The 18,430-nt window shown below is 29.4% G+C and overlaps 3 protein-coding genes across 3 annotated transcripts in view; 1 reads left to right on the top strand and 2 right to left on the bottom strand.

Moving 5' to 3' along the window:
- Positions 1–18,430, bottom strand: part of LOC140672728 (uncharacterized) — a 193,289-nt gene that overhangs the window by 70,721 nt on the left and 104,138 nt on the right. The gene's annotated exons all lie outside the window — the stretch shown is intronic.
- LOC140672507 (uncharacterized) lies at positions 1,953–4,031 on the bottom strand. Its single transcript, XM_072904713.1, is given in 3 exon segments — positions 1,953–2,621; positions 2,623–3,896; positions 3,935–4,031. Coding segments are annotated over 3 exon segments (2,040 nt in total).
- Positions 9,757–11,675, top strand: LOC140672508 (uncharacterized). Its single transcript, XM_072904714.1, has 6 exons — positions 9,757–9,973; positions 10,108–10,164; positions 10,486–10,563; positions 10,657–10,911; positions 11,011–11,133; positions 11,315–11,675. Exons 1-6 carry the CDS (start codon positions 9,874–9,876, stop codon positions 11,461–11,463), a joined length of 762 nt encoding a protein of 253 aa, XP_072760815.1. The 5' UTR covers positions 9,757–9,873; the 3' UTR covers positions 11,464–11,675.

The raw sequence follows: 18,430 nt of genomic DNA, 5'->3' as shown, positions 1-18,430 counted from the left end.
CGCACCACCATCGATCCCTCTTCCCTTTCACATCACATAGTATCATCCTCTCACGAACACCCCTCCCCATCTCCTCTCGATTTACCGGGCCCTTCGAAGGAAACTCCCTCTACCTCTGAACCCCCTCCACGTCCACCTTTATCAGCTTCCACCATCATTTTGGGTGATTCACCCCCATCTTCCCCCCAAAATTCACCTGATTCTCAAGAAGAATCAGATAAAATTTGGGAGACCCTTCGTGAGGTTGCCGAGGTCGTTGTCGACCTCGAGAAAGAAAACGCAAGTTCCACCGAAAGGGAACAACCTAATAATTCCGAACATCAAGAAGCTCCTTGTCCCCCTCCTCTGGATCCTCTCCAATATTTACTCAATAACCTCCCAGAGATCCGACATCATCTTCCAGACGGCTCAATCGGGCCTGGTCCCGTCGATTTAGAAACCCTGTACTTTGTCCTTACATCCAACCCTGCGGGATCCGTTATCCCATAATTCCTCCCTGGTTATAGATATCCCCTCGCCGTTCCAATAGAGGCTCTTTGGAAGAAATTTCCTCCTTCCATGATTAGTTGTCAGGAACTATAATTCCTTCCCTGCCCTTTCCCTTAAAAATTTAAGAATGATTGTATAAATACCAGTCAGGTAATAAGTCCCTTTTTGCCCACTTCCAATTTATCTGACTGACGTCTTTCCAAATTAATGTAACACCCGTGAACTCCCACACACTTACACACACACACAGACTCAGCCCATTAATAAGTTAGATTAACCTAATTATAATGTTAATAAATTTTTAAATCTCATATATATATTTTCATTTTATTTTAATAAATGCATAAAATTAAAATTTTAATCGATTAATATAATTTATTAACTCTTTCAAAAATACATTCCCTAACTCCCAGATCGCACAAGGTCCCGTCCCGCGTAACAGGGATTAAATTCCTTTACCGAAAAGGGACCACCGAACGAAGGGCCTACTGACCCAGTAAAAGAAGTCCTCGAGGTCTTTGACCAGGTCTTGTACAGTTCGTTCGAGTCGAGAGCGTTAAGATTTTTACACGTTTCGACAAGGGTAAGTTCCGTTCTTCCGTTATCTCATCCTTTTTCCGAGTCTGGATGTAACATTATCGAGAAATTTTACAACTGCATATTCCATATTTTCGCCACGATCCATTATTTCCATAGAATTCTAAAAGAAAACAGTAATTAATAAATTACATCACAATATAAATTACTTCACAAATGTAAATAGGTTTACAAATTAAAATACATATATTTAATAACATCAACTATTATATTGACAGACATGAATTCAAATAAAAAAATTAAAAGTTGTTTTAATGTAAAAAAATTTGTACAATTAATGTAATTTTAAAGTTTCTTTCTTAAATTATAATAATTAAAAAATGAAAAAAAAATTTTGTTAAAACAAAAATCTTTTATATATTAACAATAAGTTGATAAAAAATAGTTTTACAATATTTTGCTAATTGCATGAGAGATTTAAGTACATAAGTATTGCAAGATTAAAAAATTAAGTATTAATATGACCTAAATGTAATTTAACATTACTATAATATAAATATTTATATAATATATTTGTAAATACTCAACTCACCTTACAAATGTTTAATTTCATATGGATAAAATTTGAATGGTTCCAAGTATATATGTGCATTCTACAAAGGATTGCAAATATCTCGTTGCCAGTTGCAAGAGCCGTGTAATTCAATCAATATCAAGTCAGCTTGAATGTTTGGATTGTACGGCTTTTACAACTGGCAACAAGACATTTACAATTGTAGGTATTTATTTAATTAAGTCCCTTTAGATATTTATTTACTTAAGACGAAGGAAAAGATTAATATAATTTACATTATTTAATTTTTAAAATTATTTACTATAATAAAACAAAATAATATATACGAAAATACATTTACAAAAATGTGAAGCTAATTGTTAGTATGAAGAAGTGGTATTGTTACATAAGAATCAGCCTGATTCATATATTTTAATAATAAACATTTCTTTTTTATATCAGTAAGTGAAACTGTTATAATTTCTGAAATAGTTGTATTTAAAATTAAATAAATATCCAGTTTTTCCGAAGCACACGGCACAGTAAATAAAGATTTTGGATTTAAGAAACGTTTTACACGAAAAAATAACGTACTTTTCTCTTCAACTACATCCAAAATAAAAATTACAGAATTATCATTCAGCAAAGCGCACTTATCATTTTCAGTTGTTGCAATTTTGAAATTTTCATATTGAACGTATGAAATTTTTTTATTTTTATGAACAACAATCGGATAATGTAAAATGGGATATTGTTTAATTGGTTGCTGTAATTCTTCAAATATACGATTTGATACTTTTTCTAAAGGCTTTCCACATTGATGAATTTTGTTTTTAATCTTCTGCATATTATTTTCATATTTAAAACAACTGAAGTTGTCAAGATAGCCAAAGGTTTTTACATCATTAGCAATATGAATAAGATTATGCACATTATGTGACAGATATTCTTTACCGTAAATAGTCCCGTAATTGGATACAAACCATAATAATAATGAATGTGCATAAGTAAGAAATGTCGTACATATTTGCGGATCAGCCATTAATTCTTATCGCAATACTAAGAGAAAGGAAATGATTATAAAAAATTGGAGGTATGGCTGACTTCAAAATTACTATTCCAGTATACAATAAAAATTGGCATAATTCCGTAGCTTTCCATTTATCAATTTCATCTAAAGTTCTAGGCTTTTTGGCAAATTCTGATGGAATGCAATGTTTAATATACATTAAATATTCTGAAATTGAATTAATATTTTCTGCATTTAATCTGTTTTGTTTATTTCCTCTGATCCATAATTGCAACAACCGTTTGATTACACCCAAGCAAACAAGGTGCATGTAATCAAGCGGAATTTGTGAAATCATTCCGATGGAAAGATCTTCTAATATAGAATCGCCTGTGTGATGTTCAATTTGAGTTTTATTTTTAAACGAGTCATCTGTACGTAATGTGCTATTAATTTCAGGAAAAATTACTCTATTGTTTACACGAGCGCCTTCTTGTACACATTTAAAACATGAGAAATATCCCGTATGACCTTTCGTAAACGTAATGAATGATTTGGCCGGAGCATCACATAGTATTGCGTTAATTCTTACTTTATATTTTTTATTGCAAACAATTAAGCCATTTTTAGAAAAAAATATAAATTTGTTTATATTTTTTTCTAAAAATGGCTTGTTTACAAAACTGGAGAGAAACTCATTTGCATCGCTCGGTTTATGCATGCCATGATATATACCAATTACAAATGGTAATGTATAAATATGAATATTTTCAATTGATGCCATGATAGGCCAAAATTGACTACCAGAACTTTTCGAAATTGGTAAGCCATCTATATATATATTTATATTTATTTTAATTTCATCTGTTTGAATAAAACTGGAATAAATTTCAATGGATCGTTTCAAAGTAAAAATAAGGCCAAAATGTACATAACGACCATTACTAATACATTTTATATTTGCGGATATGTTACGTGATGTACTAAGTAAAACTCTAACATCACTAGGCAATTCTACATGTTTCTTTAAAATTTTAAGTAACTCATTAGCTGTATTGTGACAAATATTACGTTCTATAATTAACTTCCGTAAATCTTCACGTAAACTTTGCTCGTTGTTGCATCTAGAAATATCTGTCAATGTAGGCAGATTATTTTGTGAATCCGTACATTCTTCGTTGCTCTCAAACTGTGATTCTAATTCTTCCGATAATTCTGATAATTCCGATAATTCTTTTGATTGGTTTATATTTTCAAACGATATACTATTAGTACAAAATGTTTTATCTGAATTTATGTTAATATTTGGTGTTTCTTCTACAAAATTAGATGTCAAATTGGCAAATCAGGTTCCAATGAAATGGAATTTTTATTATTATGCAAATCATGATTAATAAGGTGATTCCTTCGTCTTTTTGATAAATACCTAATATCTTTTGGCATGATGAACGTAGAAGTGCGATTGTTTTGTGTCAAAACTAATATTACAAAAATGTGTACGCACCTCGCAGTACACACTTCAATATCTAAGTTTCAAACAGCCTTAAAAATTTATTAGAAAAATTCAGATTATCACTATTATACTATTAATACTATTATCATCAAATTCTTAAGTATTGTTTTTTGTGAAAATATATATGGAAAATTTAATGCAGATTTCTTAAAATGTGACAAAGAAAGAATATGAAAAAATATAACATTGTAATAAAATTTTGTGATTTCACTCTGAATTTTTTTTCTAATTAATAGAATAAATAAAACACAAATTCATAAATCATTTAATAAACAGCTTTAAGAAAAATCTATAAAAGATTTAATGTTATAATATAAAATAATAAATTTTTTGAATATACTATTACACATTAAAATATTTATTTTTAAAGTTTTGAAATCATAAAGACTTAATCTTAAATAATATTTTAATATTAATATAATGTTTTTTAATATAAAAAAAATATAATTTACTTAAGAACCTATTATAACTTCAAAATAAAAAATAAATAACTTGAAATCTAATGTGTTGATCACATTAGGTTTTATGTATAAAATAAAGAAACTTTTAATCTAAAAACACTTGTTTCATATATCTGTACTTGTTAAACATATTAATATTTTATTAATCATTTTACAAGTATATATTGTTTGATTAGTAGGAAATAATTTAAATTAAATTCAAATATTGTCAACAAAATATTAAAATGGGTTTATCAAAATATTAAAATGGGTTATGTGTCATCAATATTTGAAGTCAAATAGTAGACATAATTTAGACTTACTTGTTTTAGAATCCTTTTTAGATTTTATATAAAATCCGTTTAACCTCAATAAACTTAATGTTTGTGAATAAAATAAAACAAAACTGGAATAGAGACCCCGTGTCATATAACGTAAAGGAAAGGTTGAAGGCATACTAAACTCTCTTCACCCGAAGAGGATTTAAAAAAGAAAGATGTTTGTGAATCAATGGAGAACTAACGGTCCTGTAAAATAAATGTTAAATTTTTTTATATAATTATAGGTTAAAAATATATTCTAAGAATTCTAGTGCAAGTTATTATTAAAAAAAAATATTACGTACAAAAAATTAAGTTTTCTTTACTCGCATAAACTGCACAGCAAATATAATAAATAAAGAATATAACTTTAAAATGGATTCTGTAATATAATGCATTGCAAATACTTCGTTTTAAGTTGTCAAGAAAGAGAGAATATGATTTTTACATTTGCAATGCAACTTTTGTAATTAAAATATAATTTAAAATTTATAGGCAGAATATTGCTTAATTATATGTAACGTATTTAAGAAACATATACATTACGTATAAATCAAATATAGAAATATTTTGAATATCAAAACAGGACATTGCACTGTTGCGTAACAAACATTTGATATAATTAATATATGAAATGTAAAGGTGTCATACTCGGCATCATATATCTTATCCTTGAATTGATACGCAACAAATCTGTCTACTTTTAAGTGAAAAAGTAGACAAATTTATTGCGTATCAATTCAAGAGGATAAGTATGCTGTCTTTACATTTGGTATTCATATCAAAAGTTTCTTACGCAACAGTGCAATGTCCTAGTTTGATATACAAACTATTTTTATATTTGACTTATACGTAATGTATGTTTCTTAACCCCTTAACTTACGATTTAAGTTCCAACAGCGTGGGCCCGAAACGTAAACAAGATCGCCCAGCCTTCGAGCCTTTCCACAGTTCGGCAAATTGGTCCTAAGTTGTACCAATCGCACACACGACTTACGGAATGTAAGTACATGTGTAAGATACAACTGGTTTAATTTTGTGAGATATTTGATAAATAATTACAAACTAATGTAATAATTGTGGTAGATATACCACAAAAGGTTTATTATCTTGAAATAAATAATAAATCAATAACATTTAATTCCAATTTCTGAATAAATTTACATTTCACATAATTAGCGTTTTTACAAAAATCAACAAAAAAAAAAAAATTAATAATCTTCAATGGTGTGATATCGTTTGAAACATACTGGTATATGTAATGGAACTTTGTATACTCTTGTGTACTCTTGCACTCCCACGTTGTTTCACTACGTTTTTTATTTTTCGTACAAACTTTACAGAGTCTTGATGGCCTTGATTTCGATGCTGTTGGGTCAATATGCTTAGCAAAAATGACCCCAATGTTTCGCGTGCAGTCTCTCTGGTAAATCTCCGTACGATAATCGTCCTCGTTCTTTATAGTCTGGTTTTGATATATTCTTCAGTAAAGATTCGGCTTTCAATCCTGTAATCAACGTAAGTCTGTTTTTTCCCGTTATTTATTTTGTTGAACAAAATGTACGAGTTGAAAAGTCCAATATCGAACACATAAAAGAAATTTTTTCGATTTTTCGATATCCTTTCATATATTTTCTTATTATTGGGAAGCATGCTAATATTTGGCCTTGTCGATCAATTCCAATCATTCCCTTGTTGTACTCAATAACACAATTTGGTTTTGAAGTACGATTGAATTCATTTGTGCCTTGTGTAGTCATTTCTACTGTTTCGTGTTTTGTAGACATAATATAAACATCTCGCTTATCTTTCCATTTTACAGCGAGTATTCCATTGCAGCTTCTCATTCTATATTCTCCCCTTTTTAATTTTGCTTTGCAAAAATCTTTTGGCATATTCTTTCTATTCGCACGTACTGTGCCAATGACATTAGTTTTATAGTTGTGCGAGAGTGTCATAAATAATTTTGGTGAAGAGTACCAATTATCTATGCATAAAGTGTGTCCTCTGTGTAACACTGACTGTGATAGCTCTTTGACAACACTTTCAGAAGCGCTATTATCACAATTTATTTTATCACGGCCTGTTATAAATTTTAAAGTCATAGCAATAACCTGATTCTGACTCACACAATTTGTAAAATTTAATACCGAATCTTGCCCTTTTTGATGGATTGTTTGTAAGATATGCGCCCCTTAAATTTCATGAGCAATTCATTGATAGTAATGTCCTTTTTCATTGTATACACTTCTTTAAATTTTTCATTCAAAATATCACTAAAAGGGCATATTCGAGGAGATGCTATTAGCGCTAACAGTGTCATTCTATCTTTGTTACTCATTAAAAGTTAAACAAAGATAGAACTACGAACTACGCTGTTAGCGCTAATAGCGTCTCCCCGAACGTGCCCAAAATATGCAAGTAGGTTAAAGTCCCGCGCAATTCAAATTGTATAACATCAACATAACATGAACATAATAAATATAATACACGATGTAGCAGTTATATTACTGTTTGTGTCTACATAACATATAAATAACAGGGTAATATAATAATTTTATAACTCCAGTTACATTGTATGTATAAAAGAAAATTACATAACTATAATATAAATAGAGTGTAACATCTGTTACATTACATGTTATTCTTAAGTTATATAATATTTATATTCTGTGTTTGCTGGGGTGTAACTGCTAGTTGCAAATTCAGATTTTTTCTTAAAGATAACTATATGTTTTCTTTACACCAATTGATTCGTCTCATTATTCTGTGCATAAAGTATTAGGGTAAAATAATCGAGAAATGAATATTTTACGAAATATCTTGTATTTTATGTGTCAAAATATTGCAACTTTGAAACCTTATAACTCGAAAAGTGTTTAATGAAAAAACATTTTATCATAGTGTTTTGGAAAACTCATGAAGTCAGCTACAAGAATATGTAACAAAAAATAGGGGGTGCCATTTAAAAAAATTGAGGTGATCTTCACGTGACCTTCAAATGACTCTTCAAGGTCAGACCAATGGTACATCTTATGTCCCCCTCGAAACCATACAACTTTTGCCTGAAACATTTTTCTCTCCTAGGCTTGGTTTTCGAGATATTCGACTGGAAGAATTAAAATGGGACAGCCTGTATATATATATATATATGCATATATACATGTAGCAGAAAAGAAATATAAATTTAAAAATAAAAACTGAAATATATAAAATTTATATTTATTTAGCAATATTTATGTAGTTATAAAATAATGACACACTTTGGAAAGAATTTTAAATTTTAATTATTGTAATCAACCATGTTACTCAGAAACAAGTTTTCTATAGCAGCCATATTACATATCTATCCCCTCCTTTTTCTATCTCACCAATGTAGTACATATTTTTCAATCAATTTTTAGGTTTAGTATATAAGACCGCCGTAGAGTTAGCAGAGGAATTGAATATTTTCTAATTATTCTTTATTATATAATTTAGGAATTGTTTGGGGAAGTTTAGGAAAATCATTTTAATATTTAGGAAATAATATTTTCTTTTTAATAATATATATGTATTGAACGTCAAGTTGGCAAATCGTAATTATGTTTAATATATATTATAAACGAAATCGATTAGAAATCATTTGGAGATAACATATTCATTGATACTTTTATTTGGGAAAGTTGCTTTTTTGTAATTTAAATAAATTTGTGCATTCAAAATAATGCATTATGCGTTATGCATGCGGCATAAAAGATTCAACCAATCACAGTTCTTTATGTGCGCTGGCATTTAAAAGCAAGCAAAATAAACAGGTTTAACTCTATAACATGGGCGAGTTTTTTAATTCATCGACGTTATATTATATACATTATACATTGCTATTATTTGTTCTAGCATTTAGAAAAAGATGCTTTCTATCTGTGGGATTTGTATCTGGGATAATATATATATATAATCAAATGTCGTCATTTATAAAATTTAGTATAATACATATGTAATTTTATATAAAATATATGAAGTTATTTAAGTTATTTATAATAAAAAAATACTCCTTGATAACTTAAAATAATAAAAACTTAGAGCTTTTTTTGAGATTTTAGTTTGACATTTTTTGTAAAATTTTTAAACACATAATTAATGTACTGCTGTTGAAACACACACGTATACGTATACACACATATTTATATATAATTTGAGAATTATTTTTTTTTGTTGGAAAGAAAAATTATACTGGATCTCTTTTTCACATTTTTAATATCTTTTTTTAAGCATATATGTTTTTTAGAAAATAAAAATCTATATGGATGTCTTCTGACAAATCAGACATAAATAATAATCTATCAATTTCGATATCTTAGGTGCTAAATTAAATGAAACATAAAATACAAAATGCGAAATAATAAAAAATTCAAAGATGATTCTTATATCTTAGAGACTAAATATAAAATATAAAATAAAATATAAAATAAAATATAAAATAAAAAAATAAAATATGTAAAATAAAAAAAAATTTCATAAGAATGAAACATAAAAAATACATAACATCGTGTTACAACCAAACCTAACCTGTATAACCTATAATATTCATTTAAGATGTCACATCTGAGATATCTATTTGCATATGTAATCATTATATTATTAATATAAAACAAAATTTACTTCTTCGTTATATATCTTCAGGAAAATTAGATATTTTTAAATAAAAGTTATTTAAATTATATATACATTTGAATCTAGGATCAAATAACAAAAATGTCTGTGGGAAATCTATGCTTTGCAATCATTGTGCTATATAAATAATCCCATGAGCAGTAATCATAGTCTTATCACTGCATGATTCAATCACAGGTTTGAGATTGGCTGCGTTTCGATATTCACTGCCAGTACTGGCAGTACTGAAAAGTTGTTCCGTTATTAGCACGTAGTGTGCTGCGATAGTATCTAGTTCCATCAATGACGTCATAAATGGTAGCCATATTGCCACTGCGGCTACTACAGCTATCGAGGTGAGGCAGTTACAGTGCAATATGGCAGAGAACGCAGCCAAAATAGATTTATTAGATGCCGAGTCTAATAAAATGTATACATTATATGTAAGTTCAACAGATGCATTCAAAGCGAGAAATGGTAAGTAAAATTTACATTATAAAATTATATATATATATATATTAAAAATTAATTATATTGTGTAAAATTGATTACTTAAATGATGTTATAACCTTACTTGTATATTGTTACCTATAATTTATATTACTTTTTAGATATAAATTTTGCTTCTGCGTTATTAAGATATGCTAAAGAAAATTTATCTAATTCTGGTACGTATGATATTATCCCTATGTTGTATAATATAACTTTTACATGATATATAGTATAGTATCCCTTACAGCGTAATATCCCAGGTAGCACATGTTTGTTTTCTAAACGTTTATAAAACAAACAGTGCTACCTGGGATGACATCATATAACATGAATATCACAAAAATATTGCAATATAGTGAGAATACATACATAATATTTTCACAATATTGCAATATTTCTGTGATATTCATGTTATATTATGTGCTATATGGGATATAAAGTAAACTTATTATTATTTTCAAATGTATAATTCTATAATATATAAATGTATAATTCAGCTGATTCATCAAGTACAAGTGCGACAAGTTCTGCATCAGATATTTCGGACGGAGATGCAAGACAATCTAATAATGAAGGTATTTATTAATAATGAAAGTTAATGTTTACTCTTTCTTTTATATTACATACTATTTTTGCTCTTATGTGTTTGTATTTGTTGTATATTGCAGATGCCTACATATGGAATAAAAAAGAAACTTTGTTATTGATAGATCTTTATAAAGAATATGAAGGAACATTTACGTCTGGTAAAATGAAGCAACATTTATGTTGGGAAAATATAGCGAAAGAAATGGCAAATAAAGGCTATAATATCCCTGGAAAGAAATGTTGCACAAAATTTCAAACGTTAAAAAGAACGTACAAACAAATTAAAGATCATAATAACAAATCAGGAAACTTAAGAAAAACGTGGGAATATTTTGATATATTTTAATTTACATTTTCTATTTATAAATCTTATAAGTATTTTTATGTACAAATTTTATGTATATTCATGTAAAATAATTACTTTTAACTTTTACAGGAAATGAATGATTTATTTGGTACAAAACCATGGGTTCAGCCAGTAGCAGTAGCTGGTTCTAATATAATTGATGAACTGGAAGAGCCATCAAGTCATCAAGGTACAAAAGGAGAGAATAAAGGTATGCATTTAACTGTTTCATATATAATAATTACAAACTTTACATAATATATATATATATATATATATTGTTTTAGTTAATATATATATATACTAAAGCAGTAAATTTTGAACTAAACACAATTAATAAATTTTAAACTAACTCTCGGAATAATTAATAAAATAAATATTTGTATTTACAGAGAATAAGCTTTCTTCTACTTTGTACAAACAAAAAGTTTTAAATTATAGAAAAAATCGTGCTGAGCAAAAAGATAAGCAACATAAAGAGAAAATGGACTTATTATCTGAAATAAAAAATTTAATGAAGCAAGTAATGGAAAAAGAATAAAAAATTACACTTTATATTTTAATAAGACTGATACAACTTTTAAGAGTGATAGTTTCTAAAGTACAAATCAAATACAATTAGATTTATAGTATTAGAGTTACAAATCATTATTTGTTTATTTAATTTTATGTTGTTAATTTTATTTTATTTTATGTTTGTTTATGTTTGTATGAAATACAATGTCAATGTCAAAAACAAGTTAGTCACACTTTTTTTTGTACAATATTATATATTCTACTATTTTCTTTAACGTTTCATATAAAATATATTTCATATATTAATATAAAGTAGTTACATAGAAAGATTTATTGATTTATTGATAAATAACTACACTTATTACAAACATTTGTTATGTTTATTGTAAAAGTTTATTTTACATGTAATGTGATATTAAATTATAATAAAAATTATAAATCAATTATCTTTGTCTTAACATGTATAGCATTTCTTTTTTCAATTCCATCTTGTCCATTTGGTACAATTTCATTATTTTGTATAATATCAAGTTCATTCATATTGTTTTCTTCTACAATTACAGGAATATCTATAAAATCTTCATTTAAAATGCAAATATTATGAAGTACGCAACATGCTATAATATATCTTGGTATCAAGTCTATTTGTCGCATATGTAATTTATCAAGCAAACTACGAAAACGTCCTTTCAATAATCCAATAGCTCTTTCCACCATTACGTGAGCAGAACATATGTAATTGTTAAAATTTATTTGCGCTTCTGTCAAATGACCATTATTTTTAAATGGTACCATAACATGTTTTTGTAAAGCATATGCAGCATCACTTATTATATGGCTATCTACAGAAAAATAATTATCTGTGCACATTGTTTGAAGACCACTCAATCTAAAAACACGCATGTCATGAACAGATCCAGGCTGTCCTGTATAACAATGGATAAATTTTAATGTTGAGTCACATATTACCTATAACAAAAGAACAAAATAGAAACACTTAAACACATTAATATGTATTAATTATTAGCGACTTACATTTGCCGTGTAATTTATTAGACTACATTATAGTTTAGATTACATTTTTAGTTTTACTTACTTGCAATTGCACTGAGTGATAACCTTTCCGATTAATATAGCTTTCATCATGTTTATTGGGTTTAGTTATTCTTATATGTGTGCCATCTATAGCACCTATAACTTTCGGGAACCCATATTTAATTTCAATATTGGTCCAGATATATTGAGCTTCCTCCTCGTTTGGCCATTTAATATATTGTGGTACTAAGCGGTAAAGAGCTGCACAAATTCTTCTAACTGCACGCCAAGCAGTTGCTCGTCCAACGTTAAATCGATCGCAAACCGATCTATTATGAATAATTGTATTAAATAAAGAATAATCACGATTTAAATCTGTCTACTTAATGTGTTTTTTGCTGTTTTTTATGTATGTTTATTTATACAGGGTGTCCCCGAATTGGCGGATCAACTCTCGTGGGTAGATAGAGCGTGTTAAACTGAAGAGAAAAATCTTATATCATTTTGCTAAATTCGCAATAATTAATGAGATATAAATTAATAAAGATCGGCCAATACGTGCTAGGATAAGCGCGTGGCGCGAAGAAGCCTTCTACTTGTTACTTGATACTAGGCGTGCGATGAGACAGTAGGCGGAGCGCTCTACAAAGGACGTACAAAGGACGTACAAAGGGCGTACTGAAAGAGACACGTACAGTGCGCTCTGCGTTTATGTCTTGCCGCGTGCCTAGTATCAAGTAACAACTGGGAGGTTTCTTCGCGCCGCGCGCTTATACTGGCACGGATTGGCCGATCTTTATTAATTTATATCTCATTAATTATATTGCGAATTTAGCAAAATAATATAAGATTTTTTTTTCAGTTTAACACGCTCTATCTACCCACGAGAGTTGATCCGCCAATTCGGGGACACCCTGTATATATAAATTACCTATAAGAATCCGGTGTTGCCATGGTCCATATTGCTATCAATAATTGACCTTCTGCGGGAATTGTTTTTCGCCCAAATCTTTCTGATTGTTTTTCTAATCGTGATTTAATTATATTTAATAAAAAATAAAAAACTGTACGCGATATCCTACAATTTAAAAAATTGTTTTTAAGAGATATCTTCTTTTAAAATTATAATTTTGTAAAAGTATAAGTAATATAAAAGCAACAAAATAATATGTTAATATTCACATTACATAAAGTGACTTTTAAATTCTCTATTAGAATATTCATGGATGACATCCAAATAATTTTTTATGCGTGGTCGAACATTTTGTATGGAAGGATATATTAAATTTAACAATTCATCTTCATCGGAACTATCACTAGTGCTTTCACATAATACTTCTACTACCGAAAAGCATGTCAGCATTTTCATACTTTTATTCATTTTTAATTATTTTTTTTTAATCTTTTGCATATAGTTACGGGCGAGCAGCTTTGCGCAGAAAAAGGTTAGTTGCAGTTTGCAGTACACTGTAAGTTGTTCCGAAATACAACGTCATAATTTTGCTAGCAGTCCTAAATCAATTTCGGAATAGCTGTGACAGTGTACTGTTATGACGTCATTTCGACAGCATTGTCAGTAAAAACGGAACACAGCCATTATTGTACAATAGTCAACGACTTGTAATTCTTCGACAATAGGAAATGAAATGACCAAAAGTATAACCAATGACACCTGTTAATCTGAAAATTAAACGAGTAATTAATTATGACGCCTTTTCTAATTAATTAATGTTACAGATTGTACATACCTATATTTTTTCTCCAATTCAAAATAATCGGAAAATCGCCAAGAGTACATTTCATTCCAGCAATCATTTGAATTTGTGGTCTTATGTCAAGTTCAATAAAAATGTGAAAATTAGTCAAATTTATCTCCGTAGCAATTCCATTACAGTCTTTTTTGGGACATTGAATTTTGTAAATACGTGAGTGAAATTGGATAGTATTTTCTAACGCTCCAAATCCATTTCTTCCAATCGTTCTATGATTCACAGAAAGAAATGGAATGTTCTTTGGTTCAAAATTGTAAGTGGGATTATTACAGGCTTATGTTTTAAATAGACTTGGTTCGGATCAAACAATTCACTCCAAATTGTCCCAATATTATTTTCTGCATTTAGAAAATATGGATCGAGTGATGTTGTCGTATCTGTTCGTTGGACAATCTGATAAAATTTTCGCAGAATCAAGAATCGTTGAAGAAAAATATTATTTGTTGGTCCTTTTTTCATAAAAGCATTAACTAATTACAATGTCTCGTTAGAAGATGATTGAATTTTCGAACAATAAACTGGATCATCTAGTGCACTGAAATGAAGTATTTGAATAATTGCATCAAATCCACATGTATTTTCAACAAATACCATTTTTCTTTCAAATTTTACTGGCTTTGATATAAGACCATTTGGCAGTAAAAATCCTTTTTTCTGTGGCACTTTTATTTGGTTAATGACTTTTATTTCTGGGTATGGTTTAAAGTAATAACTTTGTGCTTGAGGTTTATCATTATTACTAATCATGTTTATCTTGTCCTTTTTTTGTCTTTGTGAGCATCTGTCTTGTTGTTTTCTTCAATTAATAATTCTTGCTCATTTGAATTTGTCAAATTTGCATATGAATGGTCGAGTAGTGGTGTACTCAAGAAAGCAGGAATTGCAGGAACTGATGAAAAGGTATCAACAAAGAATGGTTGAGCTTCTTGAGTATCTAAAAATAAATTATCATCAATAAACTCAAGCATATCATCACTTTTCAAATTCAATAATTTGGAAAAAAATGGATTTTGTAAATCTTTAGTTTTATCTTCAACCTCAGGATTATTAGATGATTGTTGATAGTTGGTAAAATCATGTACTCAATCAACATGTTTATCTGATTTGCTCCATTTTAAATTTGAATTGTCAATTTGATGGATATCTTCGTTGTGTAATGAGTCCACAATTATTTTAGCTTGATCATTTAAAGTTTCCACATTTCTCTGTTTAACTGAAGTTTCATCCTGATCAATTTCGAATAAAACATCATTTTCATAAACTAATCCTCTCTATAATTCACGGGATTTCAAATCTGAATCATTGATTTTATTATAAACCTTTAGATTCTGAAAGCTTGAAGTTGATTCCATGTTAGAATTTGTGAAGTTTAACTTATTGTGATGTTCTTCAGTTTTGAAAGTGGATTCTGTGGATGATATAGGCAATCTTTGCATATTGAAGTGTTTCAAAATTGGAGCGAATAAATTTGCAGCACCAATCAAATCATCTACGTATAATCTTAAAAAAATTTACAGCCATTCGTTTAGGGAAATTTTTGAAAACTTTGTTCTTCAAATCGGCAAAATATCCCTCCATATATGCTGTCGATACATGTCTCTTTTTGTTTGGTACGATAGTAACAGTCCAGAGCGGAAACTCTTTAGCTATCCTTTCGATATGATCATCGAAATTAGGTAAATAAAAGGCATTTATTTTAGTTCCAGGTTTTTCAAAATCCTTAGGTTTGACCATATTTATTAGAGTTTTTATCCACCGATGAGTAACAGTTAAATTTTTATCATCACTGGATTCAGTCATCTCAATGGTGTCTCGATGCTCTTGTAAGAAGTTGCCCAAATTTCCAATTCTTGAATTATAGGTCCTCGTACGGATATAAATTTTTCGAGAGTTTGCCTTGCTTCTTTAACTGATAGTTGAAACTTTGGTAAAATAATAATCGTGTCTTCGTAAGGCTGAAACGCTATCATACATGTTAACAGCATAATCCGTTTGAATTCTTTAACAGATTGACAGTCAATCATCAATGTGATTGTGCGAAGATAAAAACTTTTCAAGTATGGATGTTTCTGAGTTTTAATGGATTGGCACAAAATGCATTATATGAGCTACATCTATTCTTAAGAATGTAGATGGTCGCCATTGATTGCACTTTCTATTTCCTTTCGTGGCTGATAAAAACAATAAGTCGACGTAATTTTTGATTGTCTGTTGGTTAAATGCTCCACACAGAGCTCTTAGCAAAGCGCGAAACCAGTCACAATGAGCTTCGTTTGGCGGAGAAGCTCCCATACGCAACCAATTTTTAAGCCAATACTCAATAAATTCAGTATTATGTTTTTCTGATAATATTTGATTCACGGCCAATGTTATTTGTTCAAAGTTTATTGTTATTAAATATAAAAAGATATGACTTGATTTTCGATCTAGGCGAGTTTCAAATTTTTTATCAAACTACCAGTTGCATCTATACAAATTTTAGATTCACTAGACATTACAGGCGCGCGCTATTCCTTATACAAGGTGTCCTCAATTTAAATAGCAAAATTTTAGGAGCATGTAGGGGGCCGAAAAACTAAGACAAAAAGTCCTTTAGAGATTTGCTCATTTTTGCTTCATTTTGGAGAAAATCACGAAAATTCAATCTCTTATTGTCAATTGAGTTGATTGGCATCGAATAAACTTTCTGCTCCAAGATTCTTTACATACGTAAACACTTGATGTTATCCTTTACATTCTTTTGTTTGTTTAAATCATTGTTTTCTTCTATGAGTCCTTAATTAGTTTTTAGTCAGTTTTACCAGAACAATGTCTAGCTGCAATTAATGTAGTCAGTGCTAGATGTAATACTTGCATTGCTGTAAGAGGGCAGCATTTTAAACAATATCTGGATTAAATAGATGATAACATGAATAAAATGTAAATAAAAAAGTAAAAAAACGAAAACTTATTTTGTTTTGTGATTTTCTCCAAAATGGAGCAAAAACAAGCAAATCTACAAAGGATTTTTTGTCTTAGTTTCTCGGTCCCTTACACGCTCTTAAAGTTTTGCTATTTAAATTAGGAACACCCTGTGTGGTCACACACGCTGTAAAATTGAATTTATATATACCTATCTCGCTCTCTTGCAATCACACGCACGCACCCACGCACGCACGCTCTCCTCTCCTCTCCTCTCCTCTCTCTTTCTACATATACACTCTTTACACCTGTTTATTACATACATATATGTACGTAACACAATCATACCATCTATGTATATTTCAAAACAACAATTAGAAAATACTAATCTTTTCAACCATCCTCCTTTATTGGAAAGTTTGCGAATACTGATGGGAATACTTGCCGTATTTGCGTCCCATAATGTTAAAAACAAACTAACACACTAAATCTAAATATTATAATAATATGTTATAAATATATATATATATATATATTATATAATATAAATTATAATATATATTATAAATATATTATAATAAAATAAAAGAAATATATTTTTTTCCATCGACACGTTCGTTCAACTTTTCTAGCGCGCAAGTATTGTGTCTGAGCACGTTACCACTGCGCGAGAGTTATTGTCCGTCCGTGCAATAAATATATGTACACTGCGCGACAGTGATTTGTTTTATGACCCCTCTCGCGAGGCAATATTATTAGCGCTAATAGCGTTTCTTTGAACGCACTATCGTATGACCGGTTACTTCTACCGCGCTTTCAATGGCTCGGATATTAGAAATCTTTCCTTATTTCTCTATTATGAAAACAAACTGAAATTTATGTTTCACATTTTAGCGATGAAAGTAATTATAATAAATTATTTACATTTTTATAATGACACGCAACATAATCTATAGAAATTTTAATTACAATGTATGTTTTATATGTTTAATTTTTCCGATGTACGTCATGTTTGATGATATTTTTATTATAAAAATTCTGTTACGTCCAGGCCCGTGGAAAGGATGAGTCAGAGGAAGGGCGTAACAGGAACTGTTCCGATGTCAAAAGTCTTATCGACGAGTGACTCGGTCGATCGAGCTGCAGGTTAGTAAACAGGTAAACGACGGGTGTCGTTATTACTCTGTTATGCAAACGTTCTCTCGGTGGTCTCTTTTTGGTAAGAGAATCGAATCTCTTTTACGCGGGACGGGACCAAGTGTGATCTTTCGCGTGGAGAGAGTG

Source organism: Anoplolepis gracilipes, chromosome 13 (genome assembly GCF_047496725.1).
Source record: "Anoplolepis gracilipes chromosome 13, ASM4749672v1, whole genome shotgun sequence".
NCBI lineage: Eukaryota > Metazoa > Arthropoda > Insecta > Hymenoptera > Formicidae > Anoplolepis > Anoplolepis gracilipes.
Note: the sequence above shows the minus strand (reverse complement) of the source record. Positions and strands in the feature narration are given on the sequence as shown.

Bases quoted from the DNA above. Each gene is read 5' to 3' on its own strand.
- LOC140672508 (XM_072904714.1), top strand. From the start codon at position 9,874: ATGGCAGAGAACGCAGCCAAAATAGATTTATTAGATGCCGAGTCTAAT. The intron at 10,165-10,485 runs GTACGTATGATA...TGTATAATTCAG, and splicing joins AGAAAATTTATCTAATTCTG to CTGATTCATCAAGTACAAGT. The intron at 11,134-11,314 runs GTATGCATTTAA...TTGTATTTACAG, and splicing joins TACAAAAGGAGAGAATAAAG to AGAATAAGCTTTCTTCTACT.